This window comes from Chelmon rostratus, chromosome 12 (assembly GCF_017976325.1).
Source record: "Chelmon rostratus isolate fCheRos1 chromosome 12, fCheRos1.pri, whole genome shotgun sequence".
NCBI classification, from domain to species: domain Eukaryota; kingdom Metazoa; phylum Chordata; class Actinopteri; order Chaetodontiformes; family Chaetodontidae; genus Chelmon; species Chelmon rostratus.
In genome coordinates, this window is record NC_055669.1 from 21,755,184 (window position 1) to 21,770,222 (window position 15,039).

Below are 15,039 nucleotides of genomic sequence, written 5' to 3' on the forward strand. Positions count from 1 at the left end.
AAGTGAGTATAGAGTTGACTCAATCCTTAGTTGGCATTGCGTTGGTCCTTAAACTGAAAACAAGAAGAAGAAAATTACTTTATTACATTTACGTATTATTAACCTTACCTGAAGTTCATTTTTTAAAAATCCCCCCAAAAAACTGACTTGTCCCGCTGCAGAGATTTAGAGGTGCCATTTTGCCAATTCCCTTTTAGGCGACCGGAACCAAAGAGCGGAACCCGGACGTTTTCCATGTCAACACTAGCTGTTGTGTTCTTCTGCTTTCCAAACCAGGAAGATGGATTTACTGTCGAGCAAATGGATTGTTAATTTGCTAGTTTGTTGGTTTCTCGTCGGTAAGTTGTAGTCTAACTGTGTTCAATTTGTGTGCTCACGTATTTGTTAATGAGTGGAGTGTGTTTCTGTTTCGGGCGTTTAGCTTGATGGGCTTCTTTGTGCTCGGAGCTAGCCGAACGCTAGGCTAGTCAGCGTTAGCAAAAGCTGCCCTGTTTGGCTCTAATCTCCGTTGCCAGGTCATTTCATAAAAGTTTTACAATGGGGTTCAGCATTGCAGCAATCCTTGACCCATTTACATCAACTGGGAGTGTAAGGGATATTCCTACACCTCTCTATTAAGTCTTTTCGAAGACTTTTCTCTAAAGCAGTCACAGATTGAGTCTGCCCTCCTGATACGAGCGACTCAGCATCAGCGTGACTGCTCGTGATTCCCCCGCTGGGCGGCCGCAGCGGAGCTCGAGCGATTAAATGCTAGAATATCACGCCAAATTACATAAAAGGTTTTGTCGTCTACTGTTGATTTGGTTGTCACCAACCGCACAAAGTAGACGAAGCAAAATTTAAGTCACCATGAAATCGTGAGGGTGTCCTGTTTAATTCGGCATACAGGTGATTCACCAAAATAGCACTTTGTTTGCATTAATTAATTAATTAATGTTGCATTACTCTTACTGCTGTTTTTCTGAGCGCTGTAATGGAAAATGCAGCGGGACCAACAGGTGAATCCAGCCCGAAAACATACATTTTAACTGAAAAGCCTGCCTGTTAGATGAAAGTTAAAACCGTGTCCGTAAAAAGTGCTAGCAATGAGCACTGACTCGTGGTATAAGCATAAAATATATTTGTATGATTTAAATTGTCACATTTTAGAGGACCTTCCAGTGATTTTTATCTTCAGGCAAGAGAGAAGGTCATCATGTGCAAGAACATGCGGAAGCAAACTTATTTCCAGCATGTTCCCAGTTTTGCTGAAAAACCAAGAGTGACAGCATTTAAAGTTAAATTACACAACAATAAAAATATTTAAAATCTCCTGACTGATGTTTGTACTTATTTTGTGAGGGCAAGCTAAATAACAGAAACACTTATATGTATCATACAACACAGTTCACCAGCACCACAAACTATATCCTCGAAAGAGACCATTAATTTAAATCAGCCCCTCTATAAAACTGCTTTTTTATGACCCTCACAAGGTAAGGTAAGGTTTATTGCAGGTGTGCTGTGTTCCACTGTATTAGTTTAATTTACCTGGCTAAACTGAGTGATTTTCTCCAGACATGTTTCATATGTGATGTTTTTATATCCACTTTCCCTGCTGCTCTCTTCTTTTCTCATTGTTAACCTTGTTTTTGTGTAAGATAAGATAAACTTTATTAATCCCCAGCTGAGGAAATTCTGTGTTACCGGTAGCTTGAAATATATATATATATATATATATATATATATATATATATATATATATATATATATATATATATATATATATATATATATATATGTGTGTGTATATATATATGTATATATGTATATGTATGTATGTATGTACATAAGTGTATTTTGTTTCATTAGTTTTAGTTTGCATGTAGGTTTTAACAACAACATCTGATTCTGCCAGCTAGTCTCAAGGCTAAAATTACTTGCATGTTTTTACTAATGAGAGATGAAGGATGAACCTTTCATTTTAGGTTGTGTGAACCATTAAAACCCACTAATTTGTCTCTTTATAATGTTACCTCTATAAAAGTTATGCCCTAATGTCATATTACAGTTGTTAAATTGTCTTTTCTCGTTGCAGGTGTCAGCTGTAATTCGGTGGAAAAGAAGATTTATGTGCATCTCAATTACACTGTCCCGTGTGTGCGACTGCTCAATGCAACACATCAGATAGGCTGCCAGTGTGAGTAAAACTGACTAAACTGATGCTTACTACCTGTCACAAGAGTCCAATAAGTATCTAGGACACTCATGAAAAGCAAAAATGCTTGTTACAGTTTGCATGTCTTAAATGTAGAGTGTGTATCCTTTTGGCCTCTTAGTGTCCTTCTTTCACTTTGCTCACCACACAGTCTACTAAAAACAAAGCAGTTGTTAAAGAATTTTCTGTGTGGTTGCTTCAGGCAGTTCAGGTTTTGAAACCAACAAGTTCTGTGGCTTTGAAGATTCGAAAAAAATCTCAAGAGAAGATGAAAGCGCACAAGCTGCAGATAAACCAGGCATTGTCTGTGATTAATATCTGATGATCAGAAGCTGTTAGAATGTAGCGCTGCAGCTGTCATACCACAAAAGCCCCAGTAGCTGCAGCACTTTTGTCTTTGCTGTGTCAGAACATTATAGTAGAACCTTTCCAGTAATATAGAAGAACCCTGCTGGACACACATTGTTAGATGAGCTTTTTTTTTTTTTTTTATCTGGTACTGCTGTTGGACCTCATGTCACAGATGCTGATATTTAATTTCGTCTTTCGGATTTCAGCATCTTTGTCGGGTAATGTGGGGGTGCTCCATGTGCTCGAGTCAGAGGAAAACCTGGACTGGGTCCTGCGCTCCGGTCCTAATCCTCCTTATCTGGTAATCCTGGAGTCCCTGCTCTTCACAAGGTACACTTAACATGCCTCACCCTGCAGAAGGAGTCCCTACAGTAGAGTACAGTACATCTTAATGAGAGGAAGTGACTTTCACTCTCTGTTTTATCTAATCACATGGTTTTTAGGGTATGATAGCCATCTCAGCAAATATCACTATTTCACTGTGTAAATTACTACACAGTTCTTCTTCTTCTTCTTCTTAGTATTATTACTATTATCAATTACAATTTCAGAGAAGTTGTAACATCAAGTCATGGCAGTAAAACCTAACCAGTCTTGAGCCGTCAGCGACAGAACTGTACAGTACAGTAAACCAGGCAAAGCCTACCTGTCTAGGAAAGAAACTTGAACCACAATCCAAACTCATGTCTGACTTGTATTTGTACCCGTATCATTTCCGCTGCCCCGTGCCGACTGTCTGCCTGTCAAGATCCATCATGATGAAGTTGAAGAACGGCTCCAACCGGGTGGCTGGAGTTGCTGTCGTGGCGCCAAACTCAAACCCGCTTGAGGGCTTCTCTCCACACACCACCTGTCCCAACGAGAACACAGGTGGGTTTGGCTTTGCCTGCTAAGACTTGTCCCTTCAGTATTAGATCAGCTACAGTGATTAATTGTAGTTTTGTGATCCTCAGAGGGAATGCTCATGAATTACAAGCTTGGTTCAGTTTTCATGTTCTGTGAGCAGTTTCTTCAACACTGTAATGTCACCATATTGTTGTGTTTGGGCTTACAGCACAGCTTTAATGTCTCATCACCTATTTCTTCTTTCTTTAGTTTTTTCTGTGACATACCACAGAGAAACCCTAAATTCAAGACTGCATGTGTGACCAGAGTTCACACACTCATAGTTACCTTCTCCCCTAAAAACAGATGAGCTTGTACCTTTGACTTTTTATTAAAGAACCAGATATGTTCTCATGCAGTTATTCATCTTTTGTTCTGATGATTCAACCGGGGGAATTTTATGCCCCTCAACTACTCCAACTGTGAGTCACTTAACACTGTACAAGACAAAATAAATGCCACTTCTGCTTGTGGAACCACTTTATAGCAGTATAGAGTGTAGACATATCAGTCGTGTCGATTCATGTGACTCGCGTAGAGCTAGATACGACAGCGTTTCTAGCTTCACTTTATCAATATGACCTCTGCTTAATGCTTCATTAGTGCCTGCTTTAGTGTTATGGCTGCTGATATTCACTCTGTGCATTTCCCTCAGGTGTGTATTCAGAGAGCTACGATCCAGCCATGGCCCACTGTAATATGACAGTGTGGAACCCTCTGGGAAACGGTTTGTCCTATGAAGAGTTTGACTTCCCCATCTTCTCTCTGAAAGACGACAATGAGACTCAGGTCATACGGCAGGTAATATGACAGTTTGCAAACTTGCACCGTAGGTTGATGTTTTTGTTATTTTATTTGTTATTCTCATTTAATCTCATACTTAAAGGTACTGTATTGTTTAGCTTTCATGTCACGGCACAAAATGGCCGTCTAATTGTTTTCCAGTTGCCTCTGGTGTTGGTGAAAAGCAATCTGTTACAAAACAGTACAGTCGCAATAAAACCTGATCTGAACTTGTCCCAGTCGTGGTTGACGTGAGGAGCGATGCCAGTAAAGCTTTTGCAGCAGCACTTAAACTCATCTTCTTCCTCAAACCGACGTGTTGTGGCGCATTATGTTGAGACGATTTGTCAGAGGCCACAAATCATTAGCTGCTCTTCCAGCCTTGTATTTACAAAAACAGACAGATCATGTTACATAGGTTTTAGATGGTCCTCCTTGATGCATTGCAGGCGTGTGTGTGTGTGTGTGTGTGGCTCTTCCCCTCAGCAGGCTTCATGTTTTCACAGAACAGAGCGAACATTGCCGAGTCGCACAGGTCGCCATGATCTGCTACTTTCAGATCTGTGTCATCTCAGCTTTCACTTTCAGCTCACTGACGATGGCAAACTTCAGATTTAAATTTGGCAGTTTCGTATCGCTCTGTGAAAGACTGCACTGGTGACTTTTTTGTTTTCTGAAACAGTGTCATGACTTAGTCCAGAGGCTGGATTCACATTCCGGTTAATTTGTTTGAGTTTAAAACTTAGCTCCCTGTCTCAGATAAGAAGGCAGGGTGGACGAGGGAAACTGTAAAGTGCTGGTTTCACGTTTGATCTCCAGAGCAGCTACTGCGTCAAAGTGATAGTCCCAGATATGGTAGTTAGAATATTACTGTGCCCAGACCTGCCGATGTATATGTTCTAACTTGTTCTTAAGATTGAAAACTATTTGAAATCTGTTAAAATACCTTCATGTTTTTTTTTGGTTTCTTAGTCTGCAAAAACAAACCCACACACAAAGACTTTGCATGTGTTTATGGTTTTCTCCGCTCATAGTGTTACCTGGACCACAACCGCGCCGTGAACGGCAGCACTCCTCAATACCCGCTGTGTGCCATGCAGCTGTACTCCCACATGTCTGCCGTCACCGACACGGCCACCTGCATGAGGAGGAATGACATCAACTTCAGCATCAGCCCAGGTACTTACACAGTGTCAATAAAGTTTTTTTTTTTTTTTTTATTCAAGGTGTGATATGAGTTGCAATTTCTTTTCCTATTTTATTTATTTATCTGCCATTTTGTAAAGGCCATGCAACAGGAGCATCTGTTTTAATACAAGAAAACAGTCACTGATTATACAGTTTTGTGATCCATTTTAACTTAAGTACATAATTCTTTTTGTTCTGTGTCTCCCTTCAGAGATGGTTTGTGACCCACTGGGCGACTATAATGTTTGGGCCGCCACCAGGCCTCTCAACAACACAGCCAAGGGCCACAAGATGTGGGAGAGTGTGGTCATAGCAGCAGCCAGGGTGAGTTACAGGAAAGAGTCTTCTTCTCTTCACAGCAAAAGTGATAAAATAGGCCTGCACCAATATTTCACTGCAGGACAACATATGTTAGTTATTAGAATGCCGCTGTGAATTGATGAAAACCGTTTTTCAGCCAACTTCTGCAATGATCTCACTCACTTCAAAGCTTTCCAGTATAAAAGCCAAGTCCAAGATAAGTCCTGCTTTGTAATATATGTCATGTGATCTTACAGTCACAGATACAGTCTGAGTTACTGGCAGTGTTTCTGCGCTTTGCTTCTTATGTAAATAACTTTCCTACCTCGTGTTACCGAGGGCGAGAGCTATGGGAACAAAACATTAATGAAAGTGAAGTCATAGCTGTACAGTGAGCTAAATGCTAATCTGCAGACAAAGCGATTATGAAACTGTGAGAACAGTGTGGGACGACAAATTGAGCGGTAGCCATAACAACTCAGAAAACAATAAAATTCCTTGAACAAGACTCCAACTAAATGTATTGTACACATGAATTAGTACAGCAAGATAAGTTAACACTGTCCCTCGTGGCAGGAAGTAACAAAGTACATCACCGGTAAAGATCAGCATTGAGTCCCCCACAGGAAGCACAACATGGTATCAGAATCAGCTTTATCAGCCAAGTGTGTGTACACATGCAAGACATTTGACTCCGGTTTTAAGTTGCTTTCAGTGTTTATATGGAGCTAGAAATAGACCAACAGCTAAAAATGTTATGTTAGTTAGTTATATAGTAATATATATATATATATATATATATATATATATATAAATCAACAATGACCAACAACATAGACCAACATACGCATAGTCCACAAGAGTAAATGTAAAAGCATGAAGAAAATACAGTAACCGTTACTTTGAATGTTGTATTAGCAACACATTATTCCCAGACGGCTAATATCTTGGCTACCTTGGTTAGCGTTAAACCAAATGCAGCAACATCTGGTTAAAAAATTTACAAAACAACAATTACAAAAGAGCCATAATCCGCAAGGTTTGTGAACTGGGAAAGAAAGTTTGAGAGGTCAAAATCAGAGCAGTAGGGACTGAGATGTCTTGATCATTAATGGTCAACCGCCCAAAGTCTTGCATCCTACATTTCCCACAATGCAACTAATAGCATCCTCTCAGAACACATTATACATGTGCAGTTTTACAGGCTGAGCTGTTGTCTCCATTACCAGGATATTGGCCTTTATGTTTAAAATCAATGGATTTAATTTACCAACTAGTTAAACCAAACCTTCTGATGTTAACTTTGGTAAAATGCCATACTCGTCTTCACCTTCCTCTCTTGTATTGTTTTCCCATATGGAGACACATCCTGCATGTTCATTGTTTTTTACGTACTGTGCTCTACAAACATGTTATTGTCGGCCGAGTAAGTGTAGTAATAACAATAACATTATGAATTCTACTGTAGATGAACCAAAAGACAGGATGGGCGTAATTTGCTTGTAGTTTGAGGCCACATTTTGATTGATGGTGCAGTAAAAATAAGTTATAGCAGGTTGAAGTGGACTACTAACCTAGATTCGATCTCTGTTTGATGGATCTCCTCTCCTCTCCTCTCCTCTCCTCTCCTCTCCTCTCCTCTCCACAGCTGGACAGCAGGTCTTTTTTCTTTGACATCGCTCCAGGAGCAGAGAGTGGAGTCTCCGGGTTCGTCACTCTGCTGGCGGCCGCTCACGCTCTGCGAAATGCCACCCAGGAGGCCCAACCTAATCGCACCATCCTCTACACCTTCTTTCAGGGGGTCAGTTGTTTCCACATCACTCTATGCACTGCTGTGCTTGATGAACATGCCAGATTTGATGTAGCGCTGCATGCCTTGTTCATGTTTTCTGCACATTTGTTTTGACTGTTCGGCTGCAGGAAACCTTTGACTACATTGGCAGTTCGAGGATGGTGTTTGATATGCAGAACAATCAGTTTGCCGTGGACCTGGACAATGTTCACTCAGTATTGGAGATTGGACAGGTGTGTATTTTTCGACTTTTCTAGTAGCCCTCTGTGCACTGTGTGTATCATCCTGCACAAACTACCAGATTTTAGAGGAATACATCCTACATTCCTATATACATACTATACTAGCATCAAAAGTACACCCGAGTGTCAGTACAGATACCAAAACACTGTAGTCTAAAATCTATCTGAACACAGATTAAGTGAACAACATTACTAATCTGACCAGCCATTTTTCTAACCATAAAGAATCTCATGTTTTATATTATTACTACAGTTTAAACTATCTCTATATTGGGGTGAAGCACTCAAAGTTAAGTCAAACTGATGTTAAACACTATTGATGCCAATATAATTGTTGTTCTACCTTTTACTTTAATGTTATAAGGTTTACGTTATATATATGTGTGTGTAATGTACCAGTATTTTAAATGTGTTCATTATAGGTGGGACTTCGTGCTGACTCCAAGCTGTGGCTTCACTCTGATCCTGTGTCGAGGAAGAACAGCAGTGTCAATGATGAGGTTTGTATCTGCATATGTTTACGAGCTTCCTCTCTTATACGACACTGCTCGACCACCACAAGACGTGTACAGTGTCCAGTGATCCCTACGGGAGACAATTAATGTTGATGGCATAATGTATCTAAACACATCTTTTAAGAGGTGCAGTGCTTACGTTTGTGATTCGTAAGATAAACTTGATTGAGTGTCACAGCAGCAAAGATGATGTACAAACAGATGTATAGATGAGAGAGATTAACTGAACTAGAGTACTGTAAACATTGTAATGGATGTACTGTATACAGTAAGAAGCATTGAAATAAAACTGGAGGTATCCACCATATATAAATAGTGAATATAAATGCATACATTAGAACAAAATGAACATTGTATTTCTTCTGAGATCCTAAAAAAATCGAATTAGTTTTAAAACTTGAGCTCACAGTGTGTGCACTATTGTTCAAAGTATGTGTAATGCATGCATTTCTGTTCCAGGTGAGGAAGCTCATTGAAAACTTGCACTCGGCTGCAGGAGGTTTAAACGTCTCAGTGGAAGATCCCAGTTTCTCTCAGCCACTCCCGCCCTCGTCCTTCCAGCGCTTCCTGCGAGCTCGGCCAATCCCCGGCATCGTTATTGAGGATCACCAGTCTGCTTACACCAGCAGGTGATTCGGGCTTCTTTAGAAAGCACAATTATTGCACACTTTTACATTCCATTGAAGGATTTGGCATGTTTTGCTAATTCATTTTCCCGTTCCGTGTCCAGGTTCTATGAGAGTATGTACGATAATGCAGAGTACCTGAACGTATCGTACCCACCAAACTTGACGCCTGAGGAGCAACTAGAGTTTGTCACTGACACTGCGAAGGTATTTCTTTCTCTCACTATTCATGTGTTCTTAAATTAACCAGCCCACAACTCCTCTGCACTCACTGCGGTTGGACTGCAGAGATCAACACGAAGGCTTTTATATCCGATAAGATGGTCCTCCGTCTTTTTTCTGCTTCTGAATTCAGCCTGAAAAGTAGTAGCAGCCTTTGAGAAACATCATGTTTCTCTTTAACTGTTAAAAAAGAGACATGATGCTCTACATTCTATCTATCTATCTGTATCTGTTCTCTATGTTTGGGAGTTGTGAGCAGCAGGTTGTTCTCTCATCATCAAACACCTTCTCATTGTAATTCTTATGGGGCATTTTCTATCTTAAATTCTTACAGTGAATATGTTGACGATGCTGAGAAGCAACTAATGAAGATGGTCTGTTTCTCTTTGCGCCTCTTTCAGGCTCTGACTGAGGTGGCCACCATGGTGGCCCGGGCCCTGTATTTGCAGGCCGGAGGAGCAGAAACCCAGCTGAGCAGCATTAACGCAGACCCACAGATAGTAAGACTGTTGGATTTCCTTCTCAAATACAGCTTAGACACCTGCAGAAGATTTCTTTACTTTGTCAGAAATGTGCAGTAATACTTACACTGATCCTTTTTAAACACTTTTGTTCTCATCATTTTTGTTGTTTTCCTTTATGGATTGTAAACTTTATCTCTTTCAGTCACTTGAAATGTGCTTTCAGTAATGTGTATTATCATTAATGCAAAGACAAACAGCAGAAGTGACTTTCTCTGTCCATCTGTTTTTTTTACTCTCTCAGGTGACCCGCCTGCTGTACGGCTTCCTTATTCGCTCAAATAACTCCTGGTTCCAGCAGCTTATCCCCTCTGACCTCACGAGCCATCTGGGTAAGTTAGGATACAAGTTTGTCTGTTTTTTTTTGTCTGTTTTTCGCTTGTCGGTCCGTCACAAACTTTTAAAAATGATGAAGTGATGACATTTTATATTCAAAAGGTCAAAGGGCAACATTCTAATCTCTAATCTTGGGCGTCCATCTTGAAACTGAGCTGATTGTATAGATCTTCTGTGCTGCTGTGTTGAAGATGTGAAGTCACGTTTTACATTCTGTAGCTTCTTTGCAGCAACATCTATATTTTAAGCATTGTTGTCCACCACAAGCTCATCAGTTCTGCTGATATTGATCTTCAGGTGATCGTTGTTGCACCATGTGATGAAGCTCTATCAGGTCTCTTTCCTCTCTAAGTGAGGACAGGATGTTTTTCACTGGATCATATATAGCAACATGGTGATAACTTCATTTCACCAAAAAATACACTTAAATGCCATTTATTAAATTCTTTCAAAGTCCTCACGGCATATATTATGTTAATGTTATGTCAATTTCTGACTCTCCTTTTCTTGGGTATGTTTTATTTTGTAGCTGCTGGGGGAATGATAAATGTGAAGACTGTACTTTAGTATATTTACTCTTACTTGCTTTTGTTAAATGAGCCAGTGGGCAGTCGGCTTCCCCTTTTTTCATTATTGAACTGAGATCGAAACTGTGGTAACATTTGCTCTGGTGGCTCCTTGACCAGCAGGGGGTGAAAATGTGTCCGTCTCTGATAGCTACATTATTTCCAGACGCAAAGGTGAATTTCTTGTGTCGTCTGTCTGTCTGTCAGCTAACAGGCCAACAAACTTCTATGTCGGCGTGACCCAGCAGTCCAGTGAGCCGACCCTTCTGGTCCAGCACTTGCTGGCTAACCTGACTGGTGGCACCATCAACATCACTCAGGAAAACTGCCAGAACCAGAGAGAGGATGAGACAGACAAAGAGAGCAAACACGTAAGGCCTGTAGCAGTCTTCCTTTTATACAATTACTGTTGTTTGGTTTCTTTAATCTGATACAAATTATATCACAAGGAAAAAATAATAAAAATAATTTATGGCTGTACTTAAGGATTATTTTCATGATCAGTTAATCAGTTATTTTCTAGTCTATAAAAAGTCAGTCCATCAGTTCTCAGGGTTCAAGACGACATCTTCAAGACTGATTCATTGTTTTCTTGGAGAAACACAAAAAATCCAGAAATCTTACATTTACCTTTATTTAAAAAAAATACAAGCAGCACGCCTTCACATTTTGACAAATTTTTGTTATTTAAAAGTGATTTGAATGATTAGTTGGTTACCAAAATACCTGCAGATTATTTTGCTTTAGGTTGTCTGATCAGTTCATCTTTATATCTTTGAGAAATGTTATTAGCTGAACTCAAAGCTCGCAGTATAGAAGAGTGTGGGTGGACAACACCAGATATAAATGATCAAAGACAAAGTGACACCAACATATAAAGTCTGGACTTCAAAATTGAATTATTTTTGGTATATAAATATAAATATACTGGTTAAAGTGCAGAATAAAGGCTTGTTATTATTTATAGTGCCCCCTGTTGCTATTAAGCAGGAACTACAACATCTACACGCCTTTGTTCTGCTTGTTTTAATAAGAAATAAGACATTAATTTCCGTTCCACCGCCACCCTGTGACCCGCCCTTGCCTCCTCCCTTAGATGTACTCCTACCTGTGGGTTCAAGGCGCGGCGCCTCCCAACAGCACAGATCGGGAGGGTTTCTGCATACGCTCCACAGTCCGTCTCTCCAAAGCCTTGTCCCCGGCCTTCGACCTGCGGGAGTACACCTCCAAAGATTACTCAACGTGGACGGAGTCCAGGTGGAAGAGCATCAAAGGACGCATATTCCTGGTGGCCAGTCACGACCTGGAGGTAAACCCTTCACTCCTCAGAGTCACAGATGTGATGCAGGATTGTGCAGATTTAATACAGCTGTGCATTAGGAATTTCCTGTCGTTTCCTCAGGTAACGGAGTCCCAGTTATTCACACACTGTAGGGAGTTTGGATTTTAAAGTGAGACATTAGTTTTATAGAGAAAATGAATCACGTCATATTACCATATGTAATTTTTGAAAGTCGTATATCTTAAATTCAACACATAGTGACTGTAAAGATGCACTAATCTAATATCTTTATACTAATAACATATCACATGAGCATGTGCAACATGAGAGATGCTACTGGGAGGGACATTTTACAGCTAATGAGCCACATGTTTCCTTCAGGTGTCGGTAGGGACCAAAATGGAGCTAAAAGGAGAGTAGCTGTCAGGTGGACAACAACTCAACTCCAGATTAAATGCTAATGTTGCGCTGTGTCTGCTTGATGTGTAAACTGTTTGATAACAAGTTTGACATTATACAGTGATAATATGTCAAAGTTGCACCCAAAATGTCCAAACTAAATCAATTAAAAGCACTGATTTAAAACAGCACCGAAGAGAAATAATAAGATTGTTCCTGTGGCTCCTCCAGATGTTGACGCTGGGCGTAGGTGTGGGCGTGCTGCTAACATCCCTGCTGCTGACGTACATCATCAGCTCCAAGGCCGACATGCTGTTCAGCTCGGGGAGGGAGCCGACCAACGCCACCTACTGATCCACACGGAGACGACGCAGGCCCACAACCACTACTACTGCTATTACTACTACAACTACTACTTCTATCCCAACCAGACACGGACGAGCTCGTTTTTCTCTAAAACACAACACAAGTAGGTACACAGACAGGTTAGACACAGCAGCTGCAGAGGGGTTTTTATTTTACACGACGACTCCATGTTTATGGACTCACTCAGGTGAGACGTGACATGAGGACTGGACCGGACTGGATTGGCCTGGATGGATCTGGACTCATCAGGGTCAGAAAACACTGGTCAGGCACCAGCAGGCCCTGCCAGTGGAAAAGATGTTTATATTTGTTTTGTTTTAGGTTTTTGTTTTCCCTTTTTTTTTATTGTCAAAGAATGTTTTGTTTACTGTGTCATGGGATAGGCACTAAACATTGAGCATTATTTGGAGTGTGTGTGTGTGAGATTGTGAATATATAAATGTGACTGAGTGTGTGAGCAGCTGACCGTGAATCAGTGTGTATGAACACAACAACGGTGTGTTTGTGTGTGTGTGTGTGTGTCTGAACTTTGAGGATTGCAATGGTATGTGCAATACTGTAGCTGTCTTCTCTGTCAATATAGTTAACTTATCAATCAGTTCTAATGATAAGAAACCACTTTTTGAGTCAATGAACAAGTAGTAAAATTTAAATTTAAGGTTTTGCAAAATCTGGAAATGTGTGGTAAAGTATTTTGATAAGTTTTAGGTCCTGGGATATTGACAACAACCCTAAATATTTATATTGTTCAGTCCCAGTACACATATAACTACACGAGTATGTAGTTGTACTGTAGACCCACTGCAGTTTCACATATTGTGATATTTGTGTGGAGAAGAAGAATTTCCCGAGGAGTCTGGCGTGGCTGACAAACACTTTACTTCATATCGATCAGCTGCCAAAAAAACCCGTCAAATCCAGTCAGAAAATCTTTGTTTTGACGCTGAAAATGCGCTGGTACTCTGTGTGTGCCGGCTGTGCACTCTTTTTTTTTCGGTTCGTACCTTTTTCTAAAGGTTCCTTGTAATGATGACTTCTGAACATTGTGACAACGCGCAAGATGGTTTTAATTGTTTAGTGATGGATGTTCAATTAATGGCTGGAATCGATGACCAATTGTGATGCCTTGATGAAGAAATAAACATTGCTTCTTTTCCAGTTTTTCTCTCATTGTTGACAGACCTCTGAAATGGAATTGATGTTTTGTCTCCAGGAGCTTCCTGTTATGAATAAAGGGTGTGTGGACTGGGCCTGTCGATCACGCTGACACATTAGTGTGATATTATCCTCCTGTTAAAGAGAAAAATCATCCACAGGGTGTGTTGGGGAGCTACTTCTGTTACCACAAGGAACAATAGTAATGAATACACTTTGCATCAAAAGTCAACTCTCCAGCATCACTTTAGTGGCCTTTTACTGAAGGCGTGTTTGCCGAAACGTGTCAGTGTGAGGTGAAGATGATAAACTGAGGACAAAATATATTGATTTTTGTGTTTCTCGAGTGCCACAGTCACAATTCATACGTTATTGTCACCTTGTTGTTGCACCTAAATCACAAAGAAAGCCCAGTGACCTGCTTTGGATACATGAATGTTCTCATCTAAACTAGAGGTGCTCAACATTTTGAACCCTTAAATATAATATGTGAACGGGTTGTGAGCAGTTAATGAGAAATTTTCAGAAGCCTAAAGAGGTAAAATTATCCAGTGTTTCACAAAAAAAACTAAAGATTAGATAAAAGTCAGAAAAAATGATAACCACAATGACAAGTTTTAGATAAGCTGAGGTCTCTCTGGTTGTCACAGTGAGAAATCTACCTGAATAAAGTACATTTTATTAATAAAGCCATAAATGATAAATTTCCCTCAGGGGGTCCTGATTGGTTCTTACTAAAACCTGATCGTGTAAACAAAAATTCCTCCATGTATCTTGCTGAAACTGAAAGTCATGACTAAACTAAATGGGCTAATATCTACTGAGATGTAACCAGCTTTTTAAACACTTCCCTGTTAAAAGCCATTGCATTTTGCTAAGTAGTGTCACATATGACACGAGATCAGGAAATAAACCATCAAATTGTATCAAAGAAAAGCAGGAAAATAAGAACTTGCATTCATAAACAGAACAGTGTCAGGCTTCAACATTTCTTTTATTCATTTATATCCAAACTCTGTATGTACATGTGTTTAAATGCAGCAGGTCTGAACAAATGCTTCCTCGCAGTCCCGCAGAGTCAGACTGCATTCAACAGCAGTTTGATGATGATGATGATGATGATGGTGTTGATGGTTTTGCAGGATTTTCCCATCCGCAGCTCCAAAACTCTCCTTGGTACGGATCCGTTCACTTTGCCACATCCTACTGGCCGGATCTTCTCTCAGAGGCATTGCAGCGGCGGTGGATGTGCTGTGGCTGCACCTCACCGTCTCTCAGGCCTGCTCCCCCAGGGGCCAGCGGAGGAGGGGCCA

At 40.4% G+C, this 15,039-nt stretch overlaps 1 protein-coding gene across 1 annotated transcript; it reads left to right on the top strand.

Annotated features, from left to right (window-relative positions):
* The first annotated feature begins 222 nt into the window (after window positions 1–222).
* Window positions 223–13,821, top strand: ncstn (nicastrin). The gene is made up of 17 exons (XM_041948807.1): window positions 223–338; window positions 2,078–2,179; window positions 2,755–2,878; window positions 3,297–3,418; window positions 4,089–4,234; window positions 5,251–5,395; window positions 5,616–5,728; window positions 7,353–7,505; window positions 7,625–7,729; window positions 8,161–8,238; window positions 8,713–8,882; window positions 8,984–9,086; window positions 9,503–9,601; window positions 9,867–9,954; window positions 10,732–10,895; window positions 11,621–11,833; window positions 12,437–13,821. Exons 1-17 carry the CDS (start codon window positions 281–283, stop codon window positions 12,557–12,559), a joined length of 2,106 nt encoding a protein of 701 aa, XP_041804741.1. The 5' UTR covers window positions 223–280; the 3' UTR covers window positions 12,560–13,821.
* The last annotated feature ends 1,218 nt before the right edge of the window (window positions 13,822–15,039 follow it).

Bases quoted from the DNA above. Each gene is read 5' to 3' on its own strand.
- ncstn (XM_041948807.1), top strand. From the start codon at position 281: ATGGATTTACTGTCGAGCAAATGGATTGTTAATTTGCTAGTTTGTTGG. The intron at 339-2,077 runs GTAAGTTGTAGT...TTCTCGTTGCAG, and splicing joins AGTTTGTTGGTTTCTCGTCG to GTGTCAGCTGTAATTCGGTG. The intron at 7,506-7,624 runs GTCAGTTGTTTC...GTTCGGCTGCAG, and splicing joins TCTACACCTTCTTTCAGGGG to GAAACCTTTGACTACATTGG.